General features: G+C 38.6%; 2 protein-coding genes across 5 annotated transcripts; both read right to left on the minus strand.

Moving 5' to 3' along the window:
• Positions 1-1,121: 1,121 nt before the first annotated feature.
• On the minus strand, positions 1,122-9,839 carry LOC119912356 (butyrophilin subfamily 2 member A1-like). Of its 4 annotated transcripts, none has more exons than XM_038731507.1 (8): positions 9,699-9,839; positions 7,679-7,942; positions 7,327-7,584; positions 6,330-6,446; positions 4,140-5,438; positions 2,968-3,309; positions 2,793-2,831; positions 2,520-2,610 (listed from the first exon to the last, which is right to left on the minus strand). In XM_038731507.1, exons 1-5 carry the CDS (start codon positions 9,727-9,729, stop codon positions 5,389-5,391), a joined length of 720 nt encoding a protein of 239 aa, XP_038587435.1. In that variant the 5' UTR covers positions 9,730-9,839; the 3' UTR covers positions 2,520-2,610; positions 2,793-2,831; positions 2,968-3,309; positions 4,140-5,388. The 4 variants fall into 4 exon arrangements, with proteins under 4 accessions (XP_038587437.1, XP_038587436.1, XP_038587435.1 ...); XM_038731506.1 differs by having other exon boundaries at positions 2,793-2,834; XM_038731509.1 differs by lacking the exons at positions 6,330-6,446; positions 7,327-7,584; positions 7,679-7,942; positions 9,699-9,839 and adding an exon at positions 1,122-1,910 and having other exon boundaries at positions 2,500-2,610; positions 4,140-4,351.
• A 1,662-nt stretch (positions 9,840-11,501) lies between these two features.
• Positions 11,502-18,612, minus strand: LOC119912360 (sialoadhesin-like). Its single transcript, XM_038731518.1, has 5 exons — positions 18,526-18,612; positions 14,362-14,643; positions 13,989-14,249; positions 12,339-12,485; positions 11,502-11,728 (listed from the first exon to the last, which is right to left on the minus strand). Exons 1-5 carry the CDS (start codon positions 18,554-18,556, stop codon positions 11,706-11,708), a joined length of 744 nt encoding a protein of 247 aa, XP_038587446.1. The 5' UTR covers positions 18,557-18,612; the 3' UTR covers positions 11,502-11,705.
• Positions 18,613-19,866: the final 1,254 nt, after the last annotated feature.

Consider the following 19,866-nt stretch of genomic DNA (forward strand, 5'->3'; position numbering starts at 1 on the left):
ATATTATACGTAATAATGCATATTCTGCTGTGTGTTTTTATTAGTTGAGTGGCCTACAATAATTAACTTAGCCTACTTCAGCAGCACAGACTAACAAACAAATTTCATCAGCTGGTGTGAAAAATTATATAGATTTCTTGGCGGTGTAACAGATGTGACAGTGGTGATTTCTGGCTTTATTTTGGTCCTAACAGGACAGTATGCTAATTCTTGGTTAACCATCCCAGTTAAACAATAAAACACAGATAGTGATAGATTGAGTACAAGGAGAAAGTTTAGGAACAATGGCATGTTATACCTCTTTGTCCTCTGGGGACGATAGTTGCCTGAAAGGACCTGAAAATAACTCTGCCTACTTAAACTTTTTAGTTAATTCAATCCTTAGCCCAGGGGCTGGGAAATGAATTGTATAACACAGGATAATATTTCTGTACCATATTATTTAAAATAAATTATATAAGAAGGTGTTTGGGACGTGGCATCAGTTAAAGTCTAAACACCTACAGGAATGCATAAATGAGCAGAAAGGAGTGAAGTTAAGAGCACTGCAAATTAACTTTTCTCATGATTCTTTTAGCTTTTCAACATAGTTTCTATGACATGGTAATAACCTACTCAAAATTGAAGAGGCGACAACTTAATACGGATTGTTGAACTAAACAGAACAACAAAAACAGCTTTTAATGAAAAATACATTCTTTGTTCACAAGGTTTGAATTGGGCTCTCCTCTTTTCTCTGGTGTCTGGCAATGTTATCAGTTTGCACATCAGCACGAATAAAGGGGTTCTTTACTTTGATGTTTTGAGGTAACTTGCAGGGTGAGGTCGATTACCATGGTTACTTGCCCATTTGGTGTTCCTGTGGAGTATCCTGCGGTGACACCTTCGCGGTGAGAGTGGTCGGATGGTCCCAGAATAAACAATTTTAAGTCTGGCATGTCTGTTTGTCTGTGCAGGGGTCCTTATCCACACACCAAAGGCTGTGTCCTTCCTTTGCATGTCACAAAGGCCCTTTTGTGAAATAACTGATCTCACCTTCTCTTAATGTGAAATATGTGTGCTCACTGGTTGTTCACTACAGAGTCACTGTAATTCATTGATGAATTAAGGATGATGAGCCCTTTTGATTTTATAATTTATTTTATTTATTTAATCCAGAGAGTCATCTAGCATTATTTGGATTGTTCCATCATGACTTTTGCATTGCAGGGTGTAATTAACATTCACATACATACAGTACTCTTTCAAAAAGCTCTTTAAAGCAGGGGTTTCAAAATCAGATACTGCGGGCTCTGAAAAAGTTAAAACAACTGTGCCCCAGTCTCCCCCTCAAAAATCTTAATAATAATAATTACATTACAGTTATTCATTTAGCTGACGCTTTTATACAAAGTAACTTATAATTGCTATATAAGTCAGAGGTCGCACGCCTCTGGAGCAACTAGGGGTTAAGTGTCTTGCTCAGGGACACAATGGTGTCTCACAGTGGATTTGAACGCAGTTCTCTCACACAAAAGGCATGCGTCTTATCCACTGCTCCATCACCACATATAGTAACACATGTTTATAGTTTCAGTATGACATGGCAGTTAATATCCAGATGTTACAAAAGCTAGATTTTACTTACTCTAACGCTCTGTTAGAGCGGCCAAGTAGACTTAATAAAATTACCTGAGACTTTAGTGTGCATTCTGGGTATTTATGATCAACGTGCATGTTTGACTGGAGCGTTCCCCAGAAACTAACTTGTGAAATCACCTGATACAAATCTTAGGATGGAATAAAAAACAGTGCAAAACCAAATGCTACTGTAGTCAGATCTTCTCATAAGTGTTCCAGATGTTGTCACGTAGACATACACGCCCTCATACATGCCTCCACACACAGTCCCAGACATTCGCACGCAGAACCTAAACAACAAAACAAGTCACGTGTTAGTACATTTCAAAATGACTGGTGAGCATTTTCTCTTCCCACTCTAGTTAACGTATGGTTAAGTTTAGCTGATTACACTATATCTACTTGATCGAGACTCTGCAGTATGTGATACCCCGGCAGCAGCTGCTTCAAATAAATGGCAGGTTATTTAAACCTTTAAAGAAGCTGCAGGGGAAAAAATTTGAAATGTCACAAAGTGAAAGTTAACAGTGGTTCAGAAGCCTTTTTGTTTATAATAAGGAATTCAAAGATGTTTGTGTTTCTCAGGTTTGCTAATGCTTCTGCCAACAAGGAACATTACTTGAAATCACAAAAAAGAAGCAACATTCGTTCAGTAGAGTCATTTTGTTCCAGCTAATGCAGTATAATAAATAATGTGACACTTCATACGATGTGAAAAATGCTTTTCTAAGTTTGAAGAAACACTCCCCCAATTTACTTTTGTGCTCCCTCTTTATGTAGCATTTGAGAATTTGTTTCTCTGATGAGGAACATTGTGGTTATTAAAACTTTCAAATAGAAATTTAATATGGGAAACTTGAGAAGAGATTCATGACTTACAGACGACACCCGTTCCTCCACAGACTGTGCCAATGACAAAGCAAATGAGGACAATGAGGATGACAACCATAGCGATAATGCCAGCATAACTGCTTACACCAATGTTGTGACCTGAAAGAGAAGACGGGAGAGAAGAGGTTTTGATAACGTTGAGAGAGCAAGTATGGCTGTATCTAGGCTTTATTCCTATATATATATATATATAGATATTTAAAAAGTAAAGTTTTCTCTGCTATGACTTTTTCTGTATTTAACCAGATCTTTGTCTTTCTTAATTTTAGCTTCTTACTTACTGAAAGCTCTGTGTTGTTCTTCTGTGTTGTTTTTATTTTCTGCTGAAAAATAGAAATAAATATTAAAACACTTTATTTTCTAATATGTTTTCCTACTTATCTGCTTTACAGCTGCTGTTTGATACTGGTGAAATTTACACTGTAGAATCTGAATCCTGATCTTCAGTGAACTTACCAACAGTGAGGTTAACATAACAACTCTTGTGCACTTTTTCAGTGTGAAAGGAGCATCTGTATCTTCCAGCGTCAGAGAGCTGTACTGAGGAGAGTTTCAGAGACAGGTTTCCTTTGGTCAGACCCTCATGAGAGAGAGACGTTCTTCCTTCAAAGTGCTCCTTCTGCTCTGCAGGACTGTCTTTTCCGTCTTGATGCAGGTGTACAAACTGGTTATGGCTCCCACGACTCCACTTCACTGTCATATCTGTTGCATCCAGTGGGGGTTCAAGGTGGCACTGCAGAATCACGTCCTCAATGACTGCAGCTTCCACTGGATCATAAGAGCAAACCACCTCTGGGTCTGTTGAAGAAGCAGCATTAGACCAGATACAGACCTTTTACACTCAGCTACAACAAAGTCAGCAACAGAGGCTAAAGAACAGAGATGAATGACCTGCATTTCCATCCATCCAACTTGACCTATGAGGACTCACTTTTGCTCCAAAAATAACTACGGCCCCTAGTAGGCGCTCTAAAATAAACAGATTTGGTTTTGTGGCAATGATTCTGTCAACAGTGTCCTCTGTTATTTTCTGGTATTTTGTTAATATAAGACAATTCTTTAGAGTTACTCTCTTTAAGTCAAAACTTAAATTGAGTCAAAGTAAAATCAAGAGGTTTATTTTTTCTCCACCAGAATAAAACTGACTCTTTGTTGAAACAGCTTTTAGAACAGTTACTGTAAATTAATTTTGTTGTAAAAAGAGAACATGTCCGGGAAACAGGACGTATGGCCTCACCCATCCATCCAGAGATTGCAACATATTTGTAAACTGCACTGATTCACTGCTTCCGCTCACGATCGATATCTCTGTAGACTTGAAAAGTGTTCTTTGTTCCTTTTCTGTAGGTCTCGGTTGAAAAGGGCTCAAATGTAAATTACATTACCGGTCAAAATAAATGATCCGGGTATAAAATCAAATGACCAAACTAAGCTGTTGATAAGTAGCCTACTTTATCAAATGAATTATGTAACGGTCTGTTTATACACTACACATCAAAACAACATAAATCACAGGTCTTATTGAAAACTATTATCGGTCACGTCAAGTTCTGTCAAGCAAAGTAAAGTTCAGTTTCCATGAAAAGGCTATGACTGTAACTGTCTGTTAATACATATTATTCACGTACCTCTAGAGGCCAAGGCAGCTTGACTGAGGAGAAAAACAAGGACTCCGAATCTCTCCTTCATGTTCAATCAACTTGTATTGTATGTATTGCTGGGACACGAGGATTTCTTCGTCCTCTCTGGACAAGCACTGCCACCGTAACTGACAGCTGACTTGACTGCAGACAGCCCCCCTGACTGTGTGCCCACTCATACTCAAGTGAACCAGAACAAACAAACTCTGCGATGAGTCAAACAGCTGTGATCTTTACATCTTATTCACCACATTACAAAACGGACAGGCATGAGTTTTTGGTGTGGCAACTTTTGATTTATTTCAAAAACTCTTTTGAATCCTCTTTAAAAAATCGTACTGAAGCTGGAATAAATATTATCACTGAACATATCAATTCATGTAATAATGAATTTCACTTGGTAAAATGGTACAATATTCAGCTTACAGCAGCACAGACTGGAGACTAACTGACTTATTTCTTCAGATGGTGTGAAAGATGGTGTAACAAATGTGGTGATTTCTGACTTTATTCTGGTCCTAACCAGACAATAATTGTTGGTTAACCGTCCCAGCTCAATAATAAGTTGGCTATCATATTTATAAACCGCTGGTTTTTAATAGTTATTTTTTCACATCAGGGCTCTGTTCATTTGGTTTTTAGGCAGTAGTCTATAGGAAAGGAAAGGAAGGATTGCCAAAATATTTTCTACACACATTCATGTTCATCCTTACGTCCTCTTAAGTCTAGGGGAAGAAGGAAAGTATCAATTATGAATGAAATCAAGGCAAAATAAACATGGAAACAGATAATGTGCAAACAAAAAAAAATAAGTTATTTATTAACAATTAACAAAAATACAAATAGAAGCATACGGTGTAGAACACAGAACGACTTTCTTATAAGAAGAAAGCAAATCGTTAGCTCCAAACTGCCCTCTGAGTGGAGACATATACATCCTCAGTGCTGCAGAGGGGGAAAGGCAACATCTGGAGGAGCACCGCAGACAAAGAGAGAGAGTGCACAGAAAAGCACAAGACATACGGCTCTAACTGCTGTTTTGTACTTGTGAACATAAAACTCAGATACAAAAACTTTTTCAGTTTTTCAGTGAGAGCTAAGCATTAAACCTCAGAAGAATCATGTCATACTACCTCAGATAGAAGATAAACAAATACAGCATGTTAACAGGAAGATAAAAACATATTTAATAGCCTTCACGGTCATATTGGCCAGCATATATGGTAGATGTTGTTCTTCATTCCAGTTCAAGCTGAGCATGAGGTCTCATATAAGCATCACCTTGAGCTGCAGGAAACCAGAGCAGAGAATGTCTTCAGTGGACTTAATTTTATCAGTCAATTTCATGGTTTAAATTTCACAAACACTGGTTACATTTCCTATCACACCTGTCAGTCACCTCTCCTGAGGCTCAGGTGGTGTGTCAGTGTTCAGTGAACACAGAGCTTTGTTGTTGTTTCACTTCCTATTCCAACCTGAGGTCTTTATAATGAAATGAGATTTATGGGTAATCTGGCTCACTGTGAGCTTGACTCCCTACAACCACATTTTGCTGTGGGTATTGAAGTTCTCACATCATTCTGCTGGTGACTTGTGATTAAAACCTTCACCTCTCTCTCATAAACTCGCTTGGATTTGAAAGCCCAGAGTTAACAGCCAGTGATTGCACTTATCCAGGATCACCAATGTTCAGTGAAACCAGGAAACCCAAAGAGAGCCAGACTAAGCTGAACCTGCTTCGTGATACCTAAGTCACTTCTGGCCATGCCCACGTGACTGCAAACAGCAAACTACATGCAAAGTATTGTTGACGAGTCTAAAAGAAAAAAAGATTTTCTGGAGAATTTGAATTCAAGATTTGTTTCTGAAATTTAAAATAAGGTGCAATTTATCTTTTTAGGCCCCAAGCTTGAATGCATGACTATATGTTCTGAAAGTTTTTTGAAACTTTTAGGTGACATAAAAGTGAAAAACCTACCTAGTTATATTTATAGTGAATGAGGTTATTTAACTAGCCAAAGTAAATGATTTCACCACTAGTGTCTTTATATTCATATCAATTCAAATGTGTTTTTGTGTCTGTATCAGCTATCGTTTGGCCCTGACCTCTGACCTTTGTGGATGAGGCCGTCAGTGTTATTATTAGGATGTTATTAGGATTTTCAGAGGTGTTCTTACCTTGACCCTTCCTTCTGTACACTATGAGTACGAGAACAGAAAGGATTAACAGCAGGATGACCAGCAATGGTATCAGCCAGTGCAGGTACGTGGCCAGAGGAGGAGTGGTAGAAACATCTGGAGGTAGAATTTTCACAATTAGAAAATCCATTACACAGGGATGTATGAATATTCACAAATGAGCATAAAAAGAAGGCAGTAAGGACGTAGCAGTAATAATTATTAAATTATATATATATAATATATTATATATAAATTAAGTAAATTCAAACAACAAGTAGAAATTTGTGGAGACAAATAATTAGTTCTGGGGGTTGAATCTACTCTCAAAAGACTGCTACTATCTGCAAAGTGTGAGTCATGTGACCAATGGAGACAGCAGAAGGCGTCAGTAGGCTACTCTTTGGTTGCCTTGTTAGCTTGTCGTACCATTAGAATATAATCAAGAGTTAAGAACAAATGTAAAATAATTTGTCAAACTATAGAGGAAAGGCAAAAACGTGGTAAAGAGACATAAAAGAGAAGTAACTGAAGAGTTGAAGTAAGCCAACCTTTATCCAAAATACATAGTTTACACTTATAATATGAATACAAAACAACTTTTTGAGATTTTAGAAACCTTTCTCTCTGGCATTTTTGTTTTAACGTACACTGCACAATACATTTATTGCACCGGATACAGCTTAAAGCTAATTTCCATATATGGCACTGACATTATTAATTACAGAAAATAAAAAATTGCAACAGTTTGGAACAAAGTCTTTCAGTGTGACGTGTGTTGTTCAGACAGCGTGACAAAGCATAGTTATTTTACACAAGAGGTACCCTTCAGCGTCTGTATGAAACGCCGCTGTTTGCTAATGCGTTACAACACTGAGGAGGCTAACCCTACCTGCTTTCTACATCAGCTCTCCACATACAAATGTCTAATACTAAACACGGGAGATGGCATCCCACCAAACACATACTGTATGTAGAGAGCAGAACATCACGTCACCTCTCACAGACAGCCAGCTCTGCGGTGACTCTCCTTTTGTGGGGTGTTTACACTTGTAGAAGCCTTCATCAGACTTGGACACCGCGGGGAGGATCATCGTCCCTGCAGTCTCATTTCCGATGAAAACACCATTTCTGTAAAACGTGGTAGGGAAATCTGATTTAGATTCATCTTTCTCTTTCTTGAATGAACAGTGAAGTTTAACATTTTCTCCCTCTGTCACACGAAGTGCAGGGCTGTCCAGGATCACAGCACCAGCTGAAATAAAGAAAAAATATTATTCAGTAGATTATAAAAACAGCAGACACAAAAAGATAAATAAAAACAAAGCTTGATGCACATTAGGTATTACCTGTCACTGTGATGTTGACAGTGTTACTTTTCTCCCCCTTCTCAGACTGACACCAGTACACTCCGGTATCTGATGGGACAGCACGCTTTATGGTGCAGGAGGACTCATTAGGGATCCTGCAGCCAACCTTGCACATTTGAAACGCCCCAGAGGAGGTGTTTCTTCTTACTAACCAGCCGCGGGAGTTTGCCGGTGTCGCACAGCTCAGAGCGATACGGTCATGCTGGAAGAACTGAGATCTGTTGGGAGTGATGCTCAGTGTGGCTGCAGAGAGGGCGGAAAAACAGGAAACAAGAGCAAATGGATTTAAATTCTTTCTGTGCACACAGCTGATCATATACAGGCACTGCTGTGGTTAATTGTTAATTCAGTGGTAAAAGTAAAGCTACATCAATCAAGATAGTTACTGCGTGTAATAATGCTGCATTCACATACTCCTCGGATGGGAAGTCATTCATCATGTTCATGAGCTTTAAGTCATAACGTGGAAACACAGTTTTTGTATAGCACCTAAGTGACGGGTTGTTACGTGTGTGTTGCTAAACAGTTTGAGGCTTATTGATTTTTATCTCAGATGGGTTGCTGCTCCAATAGGCTACATTCCCTAAAACCACAAAAATATTGCGTTTTCGCATTTGGCATCCAAGTGAATTTCCCCCACCCTGTTTTGTTTTAGATTTTTCCAACACCACATGAATGCAGGGTAACTGCAGCTGTACACACTTCATAAAAAGCCCAATGCATTCTCCTCTCAGTACGTCATTACCGACACTTTCAGACAGTAGTACAAAGCGTAATTATGTGACGCTAAAGGTACCCTTCAGCATCCGTATGAAACTCCACAGTTTGCTAGTGCATTGCAACACTGAGGAGGCTAACCCTACCTGCTAGCCATGAGGCCGATTTGCACAGTCACTTACTTACGTTTAGTCTGGTTCCATTAGAAATAATGGTAAAATGACCCTACTTCTCACCTGAATAATGACCTCAGTAAATACTTTCATATCAATTGCTAGTTTCTTTAATACAACACGATGTTCATTTAGTAAATTATGGTCCCATTTAGAGGAAAATAGACAATAAAGCAGAGTATGTGTCAGGGCGGGATTACAAATTAAGGTCGTTATCACGTCGACCTGTCAATTAGGCTAGAGTGACTCATGCCCACGGCACTGAGTAAACCAGCACCATTGAAAAAGCTTATTAGGAGTCGGCTCTTCATTTTCTCTGGTGAGTACATTTAGTTTTAAGACTGTTGTTCGCTAGACAAGGGGTTTTCAAAGTGTGAGGCGGGCCTCCCTAGGGGGACTGCAAACAGTTTCAATGGAGACTCCGTGAATTGAAGTGAAACAATATTACATTACTTATTGCATTAGTTATCATAAGGAGTTCATATAGAAAAGAGATACAGTAGGTTTTGGGAACTATTTCCCCCCCATCACAGTCAGAAACTAATAAATGCCTCTGGACAGACAAAAGTATATGGTGTAGTCAGAAGTTATGTCAAACAAAAATATTAGGCAATTTTGGCTCAAATGTGTCTATGGGATCAAATAATATAATCATGATCACATAGGCATCCTGGAGCGAAACTTAACTAGTAAACTAAAGATGTGGTGGTGGGGGGGTGCCATTTCTCAAACTTTGTCTGAGGGGAGGCGCGCAGTCTCAGACTTTGAAAACCACTGTGCTAGACAAAACCGTCAGCCCTGTTAAAATGACGGTTAACGTGAATTACAGATGCACCTAGCAAAGCGTGCAAACCTAGTTCCTGGAGCAAGTGGAGGCCGAGAGTGAGCAGGAGTTTTCCATCCTGTGAAAATCTATGGACATTTTACCATGCCACAATTTAATGTTTTTGGTTTGCAGTGAGAATTGTAGGTTGATTTATGAGCAAGCTATGACTGTAAGGAAAAGACAAGTGAAAGTTAAGTGCTCAAGTGGTTGGTAGAACAGAGGAAAAGTGGAGTCAAAGAGCAGGAGGAAAATTTTTTTTAAAAAGTGAGAGAAGGCTACTTACTGAGCACTAAGGTGATTGTTGTGATCTCCATCTTGTGTCAGTGTCGTGGGTTTTCCTCTGACAAGTTTCATCAGGCAGTAAAACCACATCCGGACCCAACAGGAAATCATGCAGAATTTTTCTATGACTCCTCCTGCTCAGCCTAAAGCAGCTGTCTGACACATGGTCTAATTTTCTCATTCACAGACCATATCAAACACAGATGTTTAGCATTAATTTGCAATATTATCTGTTTAATAATTATTGTGCAATATTGTCTTCTGCTATTTATTCACTAGTCCTTTCTGGTTCACCATAACAATTCTCTAATAATGGAAATATTGTACATACCCACACTCCTTTATATTTTTCTTATATTTTACATTTATACTGTTATATTTATATACTATTTATCTACTTATTACTATTTCTATTCCTTATGCCTTGACCAATGTGCCATTGTGACAAAGAACTTCCCCTCTGGGATCAAAAAAGTATTTTTGATTCTGATTCATTTGCAGATGTTTTTAGAAACATCGAAATCCCAGTTAGATATTACTCAAACATTATCTTGAACAGGACCGCTTTTATGATCTGTCATCAATGTATGGAGGGAGACGGCGATCTTTGGACATCAACGTGGATTCCTCCTCAGCACAGAATAAAATCTAAATCTAAATCTTTTTTATCACACTGTTCAAATCAAACTAATCTATAGGAAGCTTTAACTGATCAATGAACAATCATCCGTCATGTTGTGATTAGTCGTGCTCATGGGACATTTCTATCATAGTTGATCAGGCTGGAGATGATGTGAATATTTCTGAGTGAGGATGCAGCTGAAACGACTAAATGTAGTTTAAAAGTGATTTTTTTTCTATATTTGTGTGATTATATTCTGGTCCTAACCTGACAATATTGAAAGGATGGATTGCCAAGAGATTTTCTACAGACATTCATGCTCACTTATAAGTCAAACATCTGACTCTTCGTCTCTCTCCAGCAGCAGATTGAAGCTGTCGTAAAATAAGATATAACTTTATTAATCCCGTATAGGGGAAATTTTGGAAAGGGAGGGGGAAGGGGATATTTGTTCTCTGCGTTTAACCTATCCTATTTAGGAGCAGTGGTCTGCCATCATACGGTGGGCTCAGGGGACACCTTCGGCATAGGTTGTGCTGGATTCAATCCGGCAACCCACCGGTTTCCAAGCCAAGACTGAGCTAATGCCGCCCTGTAACTAGTCAACTTTCTACTGGAAACAAACCTTCATTCAGACATTCACAGTTTTAAGAAGATTAATCTGATTGACTTTGGTGATCCAAACACTTTTCTTGTCTAACACCACCATGACTTTAACATTTGTGGTTTTGAGTAAATGTCTCAACAACTAATTGGACGGAAAATTGGTGAACAAATTTATTTCCCAAACAATAATAATTGTAATAACTCTCATAATCCTGTGACTTTTAATCTAATACTTTGGTTTAAGACTAAATGTCTGCAAAACTGACATTCCTCTGAGCCTCAACCGTGTTAATAATTAGCTGAAGGTGACATGTTAACCAGCTAATTTAATTAACAACATTGTTTGTCCGCCTTCACAGGGCTGTTATTGTGGCTGTTATAAAATGTCCTCTGTGAGGATGTTGACAAGTTATCAAGTAAAGTCATAAATAAAAATGCAGCCACATTGGTCTGTGCTGCACAGGTTTGCATAAATGGTTGATAAAGCTCCAAAATGTTCATGTTGTCCAGATGAAATCTGGTTGAAATCAGCCCTATATAAGGGATCTTCATTACTGAAACACAATTCAAAACAACTATTCAAAAAACAAGTCTATTTATTTATTTTTAGTTGTTACATACAAACATTGTCACATAAGAATAAGAAATGTAAAAATATAAAATATAATGCTTGTTGAGAATTTTACATTAGTCATGGTAAGTGGTTCAGTATATAGCCTTGTATTGACCAGCATATATTGTATCTCCTCCTCTTCAGTCCAGCACCAGATGATTAGAAGCTCATATTTTTGCATCAGCTCGAGCTGCAGGAAAACCAGAACAGAGAAAGTCTTAAGTGGAGTCATTTTACGAGCCTTTCAAGTTTAAATTTCACCACCATTGGTTAAATTCCCTGCTTCCTTTCTACCACTGTTGCTGTGACAACCAGCTCTGTTGCTGCTGACTTCACCTAGTTTATCACGAAGCGAGGTTTGTGGGTAGAAAAACAATTTCTGAAGCAACTGTGATGTGAATGCTGTCTGTTGAAGGGCTTGGGCTAAACTGAATTGCTGGCTTAAAAAATTGAATAGTACAAATGTATGAAAAGCTCACAATAGGCTCTTCTTTCTGGTTTTCTGGTCTCTCAAGATCAACATTTTATTGAGGTCACCGTGGCAACCGATTCTGTATGGCTCGAGGACGTCAAATCAGAAAAACAAAAGTGTCTCTCTGTTTTTTAATTTGTTAGTGTTAGCTGGTTAAAAATAATTTGGCTGCTGGGGGGAAATTGCTGACCGTGGTTTTGATCAAAAGCTGGTTTGTCCGGGCCCAGGGAAAATATTTGCTCCTGGGCCCAGCATATCTACTTTGCACTGCTGAGACAGACAGATCGATATATTCTGTTAATATCAAGATTTTCAAAGGTGTTCTTACCTCGAGCCCACTTTCGGTACATGTATATGCATATTATGAGTATGGCAGTGTAGAGGAGGAACAGCAGGATGAAACACACCAGCCTGGGCAAAGACATCAGTGGAGGAGGAGGAGGAGGAGGAGGGGTACTGACACCTGGAGGCTGAGCTGTGACGAAGAAAACAACTGTCAGAGTTTAAAATATGAAACATTTTCATCCTTATTACACAGAACTTTTAAGAACAGCGAACAAAAACTAAATGATACCATTATACTTGTACACCATACTGAATCTCAAATGTTGTTCCTGGACCTTATTGTGTAGTGAGGTAAAGTGATTTGACCTGTGTATTTTCAACTGAATGCGATGTACTTATTGTACTTATCACACTAATTATAACACGTTTGTACCAAGTCTTTTCTTTTGTTGCAAGTTTATTTGGAAACATTTAAAATTTCAGTTTTTATTGTCACCGTGGGGTGCAAGCTGCCAAGTGACTTAACTGTTTTTTATGAATGTATTATTTATGTTTTTGTGTATTTGTGTACTATCTATGTTATGTTTTTGTTTTTGTTATGCATGCGTGTTTCTTGACCCCCTTGAAAATGAGACGCTGCATCTCAAGGGGTTATCCACTAATAAATTCAAATAGAAATAAATTGCAATATAATATCTATAACTATGTTTTCAATGGTGTATAAAAACCTTACATAATGAACCGTTATGTTTATATTACCTTATATTGCCTTGTGTCACTACGTTGAATACGTACAAAGAAGAAGAAGAACAAGTAACGTTAGTAGTAGTAGTAGTTGACTGGTTTATTAGAAGTAAGAATAGAATAGAAATTTGGACAAATAGAGGACCACACATATTATTTAATCCCAAAGACGACAGAGCGTGTCGGCCACCGTAGCTTCTCCTGCGCGCTTGCAAAGGGAGGGGCGAGCCGTGAACGTACATATAACCAACTGTATACACGTTGTTATACTCTGCATGCTTTCTAAATGCAAATGCAATTAAATTATTGTTCATACTGTACATACAACCTTACATTCTCTGTGTCCACTTCTCTGTACGTGTTTAATAATGTCGTACATTTACACATTTCTGTAGAGGATGCTAACTTGTTTTAGAGCACGGAAAGTGACTTCAGGAACATAATTTATTTTGTTAAAAAGACCATTAAAGAATTTCTTTAAAGATTTAACAGCAACAACAGACTAACAGTAGGTACAGTACTTTGTAAATGAGGTATTATACTGTGTATGAAAGCAGTACACATATACACAGTAATTTTTATTTATTTTTTTTTAGCTCTAGTATTTCTGTTTAGAAAATCTTCTAGATAGTTAAAAAAAATGTATGTAGGTCTGTTTGTAAATTTGTGGCAAGTTTATACAGCTGTCTTTAACTTCCATGTTAGGTGGTTTCCTTTTGCAAGCGCTCAGGGGTTTTTTATGCCTCCTGTGCACTTCCTTATGTTACTGTGCATGTCTTCTTTTTTGTTTTATTTTATTATACGCGCAAATAAAGAACTAAAATAACTACAATAAATGCTGAATGAGAGATTGGTTGAGTTACAGAAGATAGTACATGTTTAATGCTAACACTCGACCTCACGCCCAACCAAACACATACTGTATGTAGAGAACAGAACTTTGTGTCACCTCTCACAGACAGCCAGCTCTGCGGTGACTCTCCTTTTGTGGGGTGTTTACACTTGTAGAAGCCTTCGTCAGACTCAGACACCGCGGGGAGGATCATCGTCCCTGCAGGCTCAGTTCCAATGAAAACACCATTTCTGTAGAACGTAGTAGGGAAATCTGACGTAGATTCAATTTGCTCTTTTTCCTTGTAGGAACAGTTAAGTGTCACTTTATCTCCCTTCGTCACAGGAAGTGCAGGGCTCTCCAGGATCACAACACCAGCTGAAATATAGAAGAATATCTGACTATAGTTTCCAAAGTCTGTTTAATTGCAAAAAATAAAAAAATAAGCAGAAAATAAACACAAACATGCTCCACACACATTTAGTATTACCTGTCACTGTGATGTTGACGGTGTTGCTGTACTCCCCCTGCTCAGACTCACACCAGTACACTCCGGTGTCTGATGGGTAGGCATCCTCAAGGAGGCAAGAGGACTCACCTGGGATCCCCCAGCCAAACGCGCACACTTCATAAGTGCTAAAGGAAGTGTTTCTTTTTACTTTCCAACCGCTGGAGTTTACTGCTGGCGCACAGCTTAGAGAGATGCGGTCATAATGAAAGAACTGAGATCTGTTGGGAGTGATGCTCAGTGTGGCTGCTGAGGAGGTCAAACCTGAAATAATATTTTTTTCATATTAATATTCAACTAAATGGCTACACGTCCTCATGCCCACAAGCCAGAACACGTTCACTTCCAAAACAATATTCTGTATATGACCATTGGAGGGTTTGTACCAGACCTTCCTCGTCACAGTTTCTTAAGTTAAGTACATGATCACAGTTTGTGTAGTAAAGATCCCCAATTTATCTCTATTTTTATTCACTTCCTTTCCTTTCTTATCTCATCACTGATTGGCTCCCACATTAACCTTTCATTCCTCCTCATTGACCTGGAGCGAGTTCAATCTCAAAACGTTTTGCACCGCTTTGCAACATTTTCGGATTGAACGATATGTTTCCTTGCAACGTTATGCAACGGGCTTCGAGGTATGTTTGCTCCCGTTTGGTGGGCGCGTCTGAGGTGTTACCCAATCAGCTGCAACAAGTTTGTAAACCCAAAGGCGTTAAAAAGGCAGGAAAATGCAGTGCGCTTGCGTACACTGTAGGGTGTCCAGAGAACCACCGTTTCAGTTGAAAAAAACATTTTGCTATGTTTTGTCTGCGCTGAAATCTTATTCACACTTTATTTAAGGATTGCACTCCCTTTCACTCACTCTTTCACCTCCACAAAGGGTGGCAGTTCTGGTAAGAGAAGTTTAATGTACTCTTTAGTTTTATCCTATGTCCATGTTTATGAAAACTTAGCGTAGATGTTTATCTTTCCTTATTTCCTTGAGATGGACATGTGAGTTTAGTTTCCAATCTTATGTTTGCTTTCTTTCAGATTGAACAATTCATGTGTGTCTTTTTCCCTGATTATGTTGACAAATGCATCCTTTACATTGGAAGAAATAAAACGTTGTTAAGAGGATATGTGACAGGGCCAGAAATGGCCGACGATTTTTGTGACACCTGGTGTGTTTTTAATTTGGAATATTTTATTTGTGTTCTGTGTTTGTTTTAGCATGTTGTGTTTTAAATATTGGTGTGTTTTAATTAATGTGTGTGATTTCACCAACTGGCATGTCTGTCCCTGAACACCACACACCACTGACGTCAGAAAATGAACAATTAGCAACAGGTGTGGGCGCCAGGTAATAGGAAATACGATTTCTGATACCCCTAAAATGGACCATACAATTTACTAACTTTGACGTTAGTTGAACGTCTGTGTGCCCACATCACTCGCAGCGCAGCTGCTCCAGTCCATCACACGCTGGTGGAGACACCCAAGTTAATGTCAGTAGCTCTAGCTTCTTTAATACGCTTCTCTTTCCTACCTTCAGAGTTTCAGCATTTCCTTTACTTAAAATGAGCTATGTGATGTTAGCTAGCGGATAGCCCATCCTGTCATTTCATATTTTATGTAATTGTTAGCCAGCACGGGTGCTTGGGCGTGAGCTGTGAAATTGAGGATTTGTTATTGTAGATACACATTTTGACATCAATATAGTTTATTTGTAAGTATTTTGTGAGTCTATCTACAGTAGGCTAAGCATGATATGTTTTCATTGAGTTTTACCTGGCAAGGTAAAAGGTTGAAATCCAGGTCTGTTATTTCAGATTTATTTATATAGCGCCAATTTATAACAAGGCATCTCATTGCACTTTTTATACAGAGCAGGTCTAGACAGTAGCCTACTCGGTTTAGACCCAAAAATTCCCAATTCCCCAACAGTGAATGACAACTGTTTTTTGAACGCAGATTACATTTCATTCACAGTCAACATGAGCAAGAGGAAAGGAGATATTTGCTAAAAAAGTTGAAACTTGAAATGCTGACAATTAGGAATAAGCTATGATAATTCAGACTGTGATGGTGTCTTTGGTTCCGGTTCAACATTGTGCGGGTCTATTTTGAGCGGTCACGATGGTGTCTGACTTTATGGCAGTTTTGCTGTAGAATAGTGACCGCTGACTACAAAAGTTGTCATGTTGTACTGAAGACCGCGCCTGCGCTGTCTGTACTAGGTTTTCTTTTTGACCTGGAAAAAAAGTTGACCCCCGGTTTTCATTGTATAATTTGAACCCACGATTACCCAACCCCACCCAGGACCTTCTTGCTGTGAGGCCACAGTACTATCCACTGGTCCACCGTGCTCATCTGAGCTATCATGCTGTAAGTTACCATTTTATTGGCAATAATACTGATCGGCTGATTGTCTCGCGAAGGTAAGCGACACATTTCTGTCAATGTAGCAAAACACAGCACCGGAGAATAAGATTACATACACACACAACAGGCTACTGCAGCGTTGCTCTGAAAAAATTCCTTCCATCTGTGAAAATCTGCACTGAGGTTTATCCTTGATATGTCTGCTTCTGTCCCGACTTCGTCTGGCTTCATCATGTTTTCACTTCTTTGATGACGAAGATTCATCCTCCGTCGGCTTGTGCTAAATAATACGTGCGGTCATCCATTTGTCTAAATTTCACGTCACTTCTTACTTCTAATAAACCAGACGCCTACTCAGAGACTTATAATATTATTATTTTCCTCTTCTTCGTACAGATTCAATATAGCGACACGCATCAACTCTGCCGGAATAATACCAGAACAAGAATGTAGGGATGAAATGCGCTCTGTAGAGCTGTTTGTCTCTATGGGCAACTGTAGAAACACGGCAACGTCCATGTAAGAGGAACTGTTCTTGATGTAAATAGAAATGGCTCATTCTAAGGTAATAAAAACATAACTGTTCATTATGTAAGGTCTTTATAGCCAACTGAAATAGTACATAGTTATGGATATTGCAGTTCTGTCAACAGATCCTCAAAACTATTACAAATTGAACCCTTTAATGTGTACTGTTGTTAGCTCAAGTATTTTTCAAAAGATGCCAGAAACAGGGACCTGGAGAGGAAGGGGGCCCACAGAGACTGCCTATTTATAGGGCCCAGAATTTTCTGTTACAAAAGTGCAGCGTTGTGAAATGCTCACAGTTTGTTTAGGTTTAGGCACCAAAACTACTTGGTTAGTTTAGGAAAAGGTTGTGTTTTGCGTTGAAATAAATACATTACGAACTGTATATCTCTTCTCCTTTTGAAAAAAGGACAAGGATCCCGCGGAGTGTGCCATAATTGTGCACTATCAATTTTGAACCTTGATCTAAAAGTGTTTTTGTCAAAGGCCGTTTGTCATCTGATACTATATCAGAAACTCCTGTGGTTGATTTGTTTGTGCGGCAATCATTCACTTGGAAGCAACCACAGCTTTCAAGCTCTTCAAGGTCTCATTGTGGTTGTTTGGTCCGCACCAGAGTAAGATCAGCCTAAACAAAAGGTGTGAATGCAAAACTCAGAGTAGCGGGGGCCCTATTATATGGAGGACCATAGGAAGGAAGAATAAAACTGACAAAAATATTAACACACACATAAATAAATACATTAAAAAAATAAGTAATAAATAAAGTTGAAGATTATAACGGAGAATAAATAAATATGGTAATTACACTAATAAAAATATATACATTTATGTCTCCTTGTATAATTTAATTACTACCTACATTTATTTATTTACTTAATTTTTTTTTTTGTATTTAATTGGATGCTTATTTATTTATTGAGCATTTATTTATTTCTGTATTTATTTCTGACTGTGTCAGCATCGGTCCTCCATACTATTAAAGGGGTACCAGCTGGCTGGAATCAACAACACTGAACAGGCCACAGTGTCCATGCTGGTGCTGTTTGCTGCAAGAAAGGAGAACCTCTTGGCAGCGGTGTGGGCTCCTCTATGCAGAACACACTGACTATTTTGCCAAAATCAAGACACACAAACATAACTGAAAATCTTAAACTAAACATAAAATGCATGTTCCGTCACTCTCTACGTCCCCGCTTTCTTAGCAGGGCACAATGTGGAAAATGATTTTAAAAAAGTTAAGTTACTTACAGAGCATTAGAAAGAGTGATGTGAGCTCCATTCTGTGAGCTGTCAGTTTATCCCCTGTCAAGTTTCATAAGGTAGTTTTACCACATCCTGACTAACACAGGAAATAATAAAGGTCACTGCAGAACAATGCAAAAAAAAATCACACACTTTGTAGGCTAGCTTGAGTTTTAGAAACATTTTAAAGTAATGGACCCAGGCTTAAAGCAGATGTTAGCATTCATTCAATTATAAAAACAGTCTTTGCAAAGTAATGATTTCATTCAGTGCTGTCAGTAAGTGCCACCGCAAGACTCTATAGGACATGTTTCACAGTTTTACTGATTGTCTTTTGCAAGATTTATCCAACTCAATCCAACTTGCTGCCAAAAGGAATCTCATCACTATCTCTTGCTTCAGAAACTCAAACTCAACCATGTCAAAATAAATGTAATTATCTCACTGAATGAAACCTGACGTCAGCCACAAGATATTCACATGTCAGTGGTTAACAGGATGGCGACCAGTCAACCAGTGTGGACTGGTAGCTGGAGAGGTGCCAGTTCACCTCCTGGGCACTGCCGAAGGTGGCCTTGAGCAAGCCCCAACTGCTTGGGGCACCGCACAGTGGCAGCCCCGTCACTCTGACCTCTCCGTGTGTTGTTGCATGTGCGTGTGTGTATTTCAGACCTGTGTGTGTGTATACTAATAGCAATAATAACACCAGAGTGAGAACACTGAGTTTCTCCTTGTGGGAAATTATGTCTTCTTATGATGCAGCCACATAAACAACTAAAACACTGACAAAGACTGCAGAGCTTTAGGGTACATCTGATCCATAAATGCACCAACAAACAAAATAGTTTTGGTTGTATTTGAACACATAGTGTTTGAAATATCTGTCTCTGAGATTTCTGCCTCCACCCCAATAAGTGGAGGTAAATGAATTCATTTTGCGGTGCAGGGAACAGTTCAAAGGGACTGGTTGGTAAAAAGCCTGAACACTGTTTGCAGTGTATTCTGTGAACCGGCCAATGTTTTAAGCAATATAAACAAAATTTCATTTATCTCCGGAGGAGATGGGTATCTCAAAAGATGTTTGAGTGAGCAGACTCTTTAAAGCAGACGTTATAAAACTATAAGGCACACCTCCAAATGAGAGAAAAAGAGAATTTCCCTAAATTCAAATATTATTTTAACCAAGTTTTAGTTTCTTGACATTATCCATACTATTGTTTCCATGCATATATATGTAGAAATAAAAATCAATTAATCACTAAAAATCATCATTACTGTCTGTCTGGCTTAAAAAAATATGTCTCCCAGTACACGTCCATCAAAGAAGCATGTGACGTAAACACATTG

Source organism: Micropterus salmoides, unplaced genomic scaffold (genome assembly GCF_014851395.1).
Source record: "Micropterus salmoides isolate LMB-PRFRI ecotype aquatic unplaced genomic scaffold, ASM1485139v1 Ms_hic_scaffold_2, whole genome shotgun sequence".
Lineage (NCBI taxonomy): Eukaryota > Metazoa > Chordata > Actinopteri > Centrarchiformes > Centrarchidae > Micropterus > Micropterus salmoides.

Bases quoted from the DNA above. Each gene is read 5' to 3' on its own strand.
- LOC119912356 (XM_038731507.1), bottom strand. From the start codon at position 9,729: ATGGAGATCACAACAATCACCTTAGTGCTCA. The intron at 6,447-7,326 runs GTGACGTGATGT...TTCTACCTCCAG, and splicing joins GAGCTGGCTGTCTGTGAGAG to ATGTTTCTACCACTCCTCCT. The intron at 5,439-6,329 runs GTAAGAACACCT...GGTTTCCTGCAG, and splicing joins GTACAGAAGGAAGGGTCAAG to CTCAAGGTGATGCTTATATG.
- LOC119912360 (XM_038731518.1), bottom strand. From the start codon at position 18,556: ATGGAGCTCACATCACTCTTTCTAATGCTCT. The intron at 12,486-13,988 runs GTGACACAAAGT...TCTTCGTCACAG, and splicing joins GAGCTGGCTGTCTGTGAGAG to CTCAGCCTCCAGGTGTCAGT. The intron at 11,729-12,338 runs GTAAGAACACCT...GTTTTCCTGCAG, and splicing joins GTACCGAAAGTGGGCTCGAG to CTCGAGCTGATGCAAAAATA.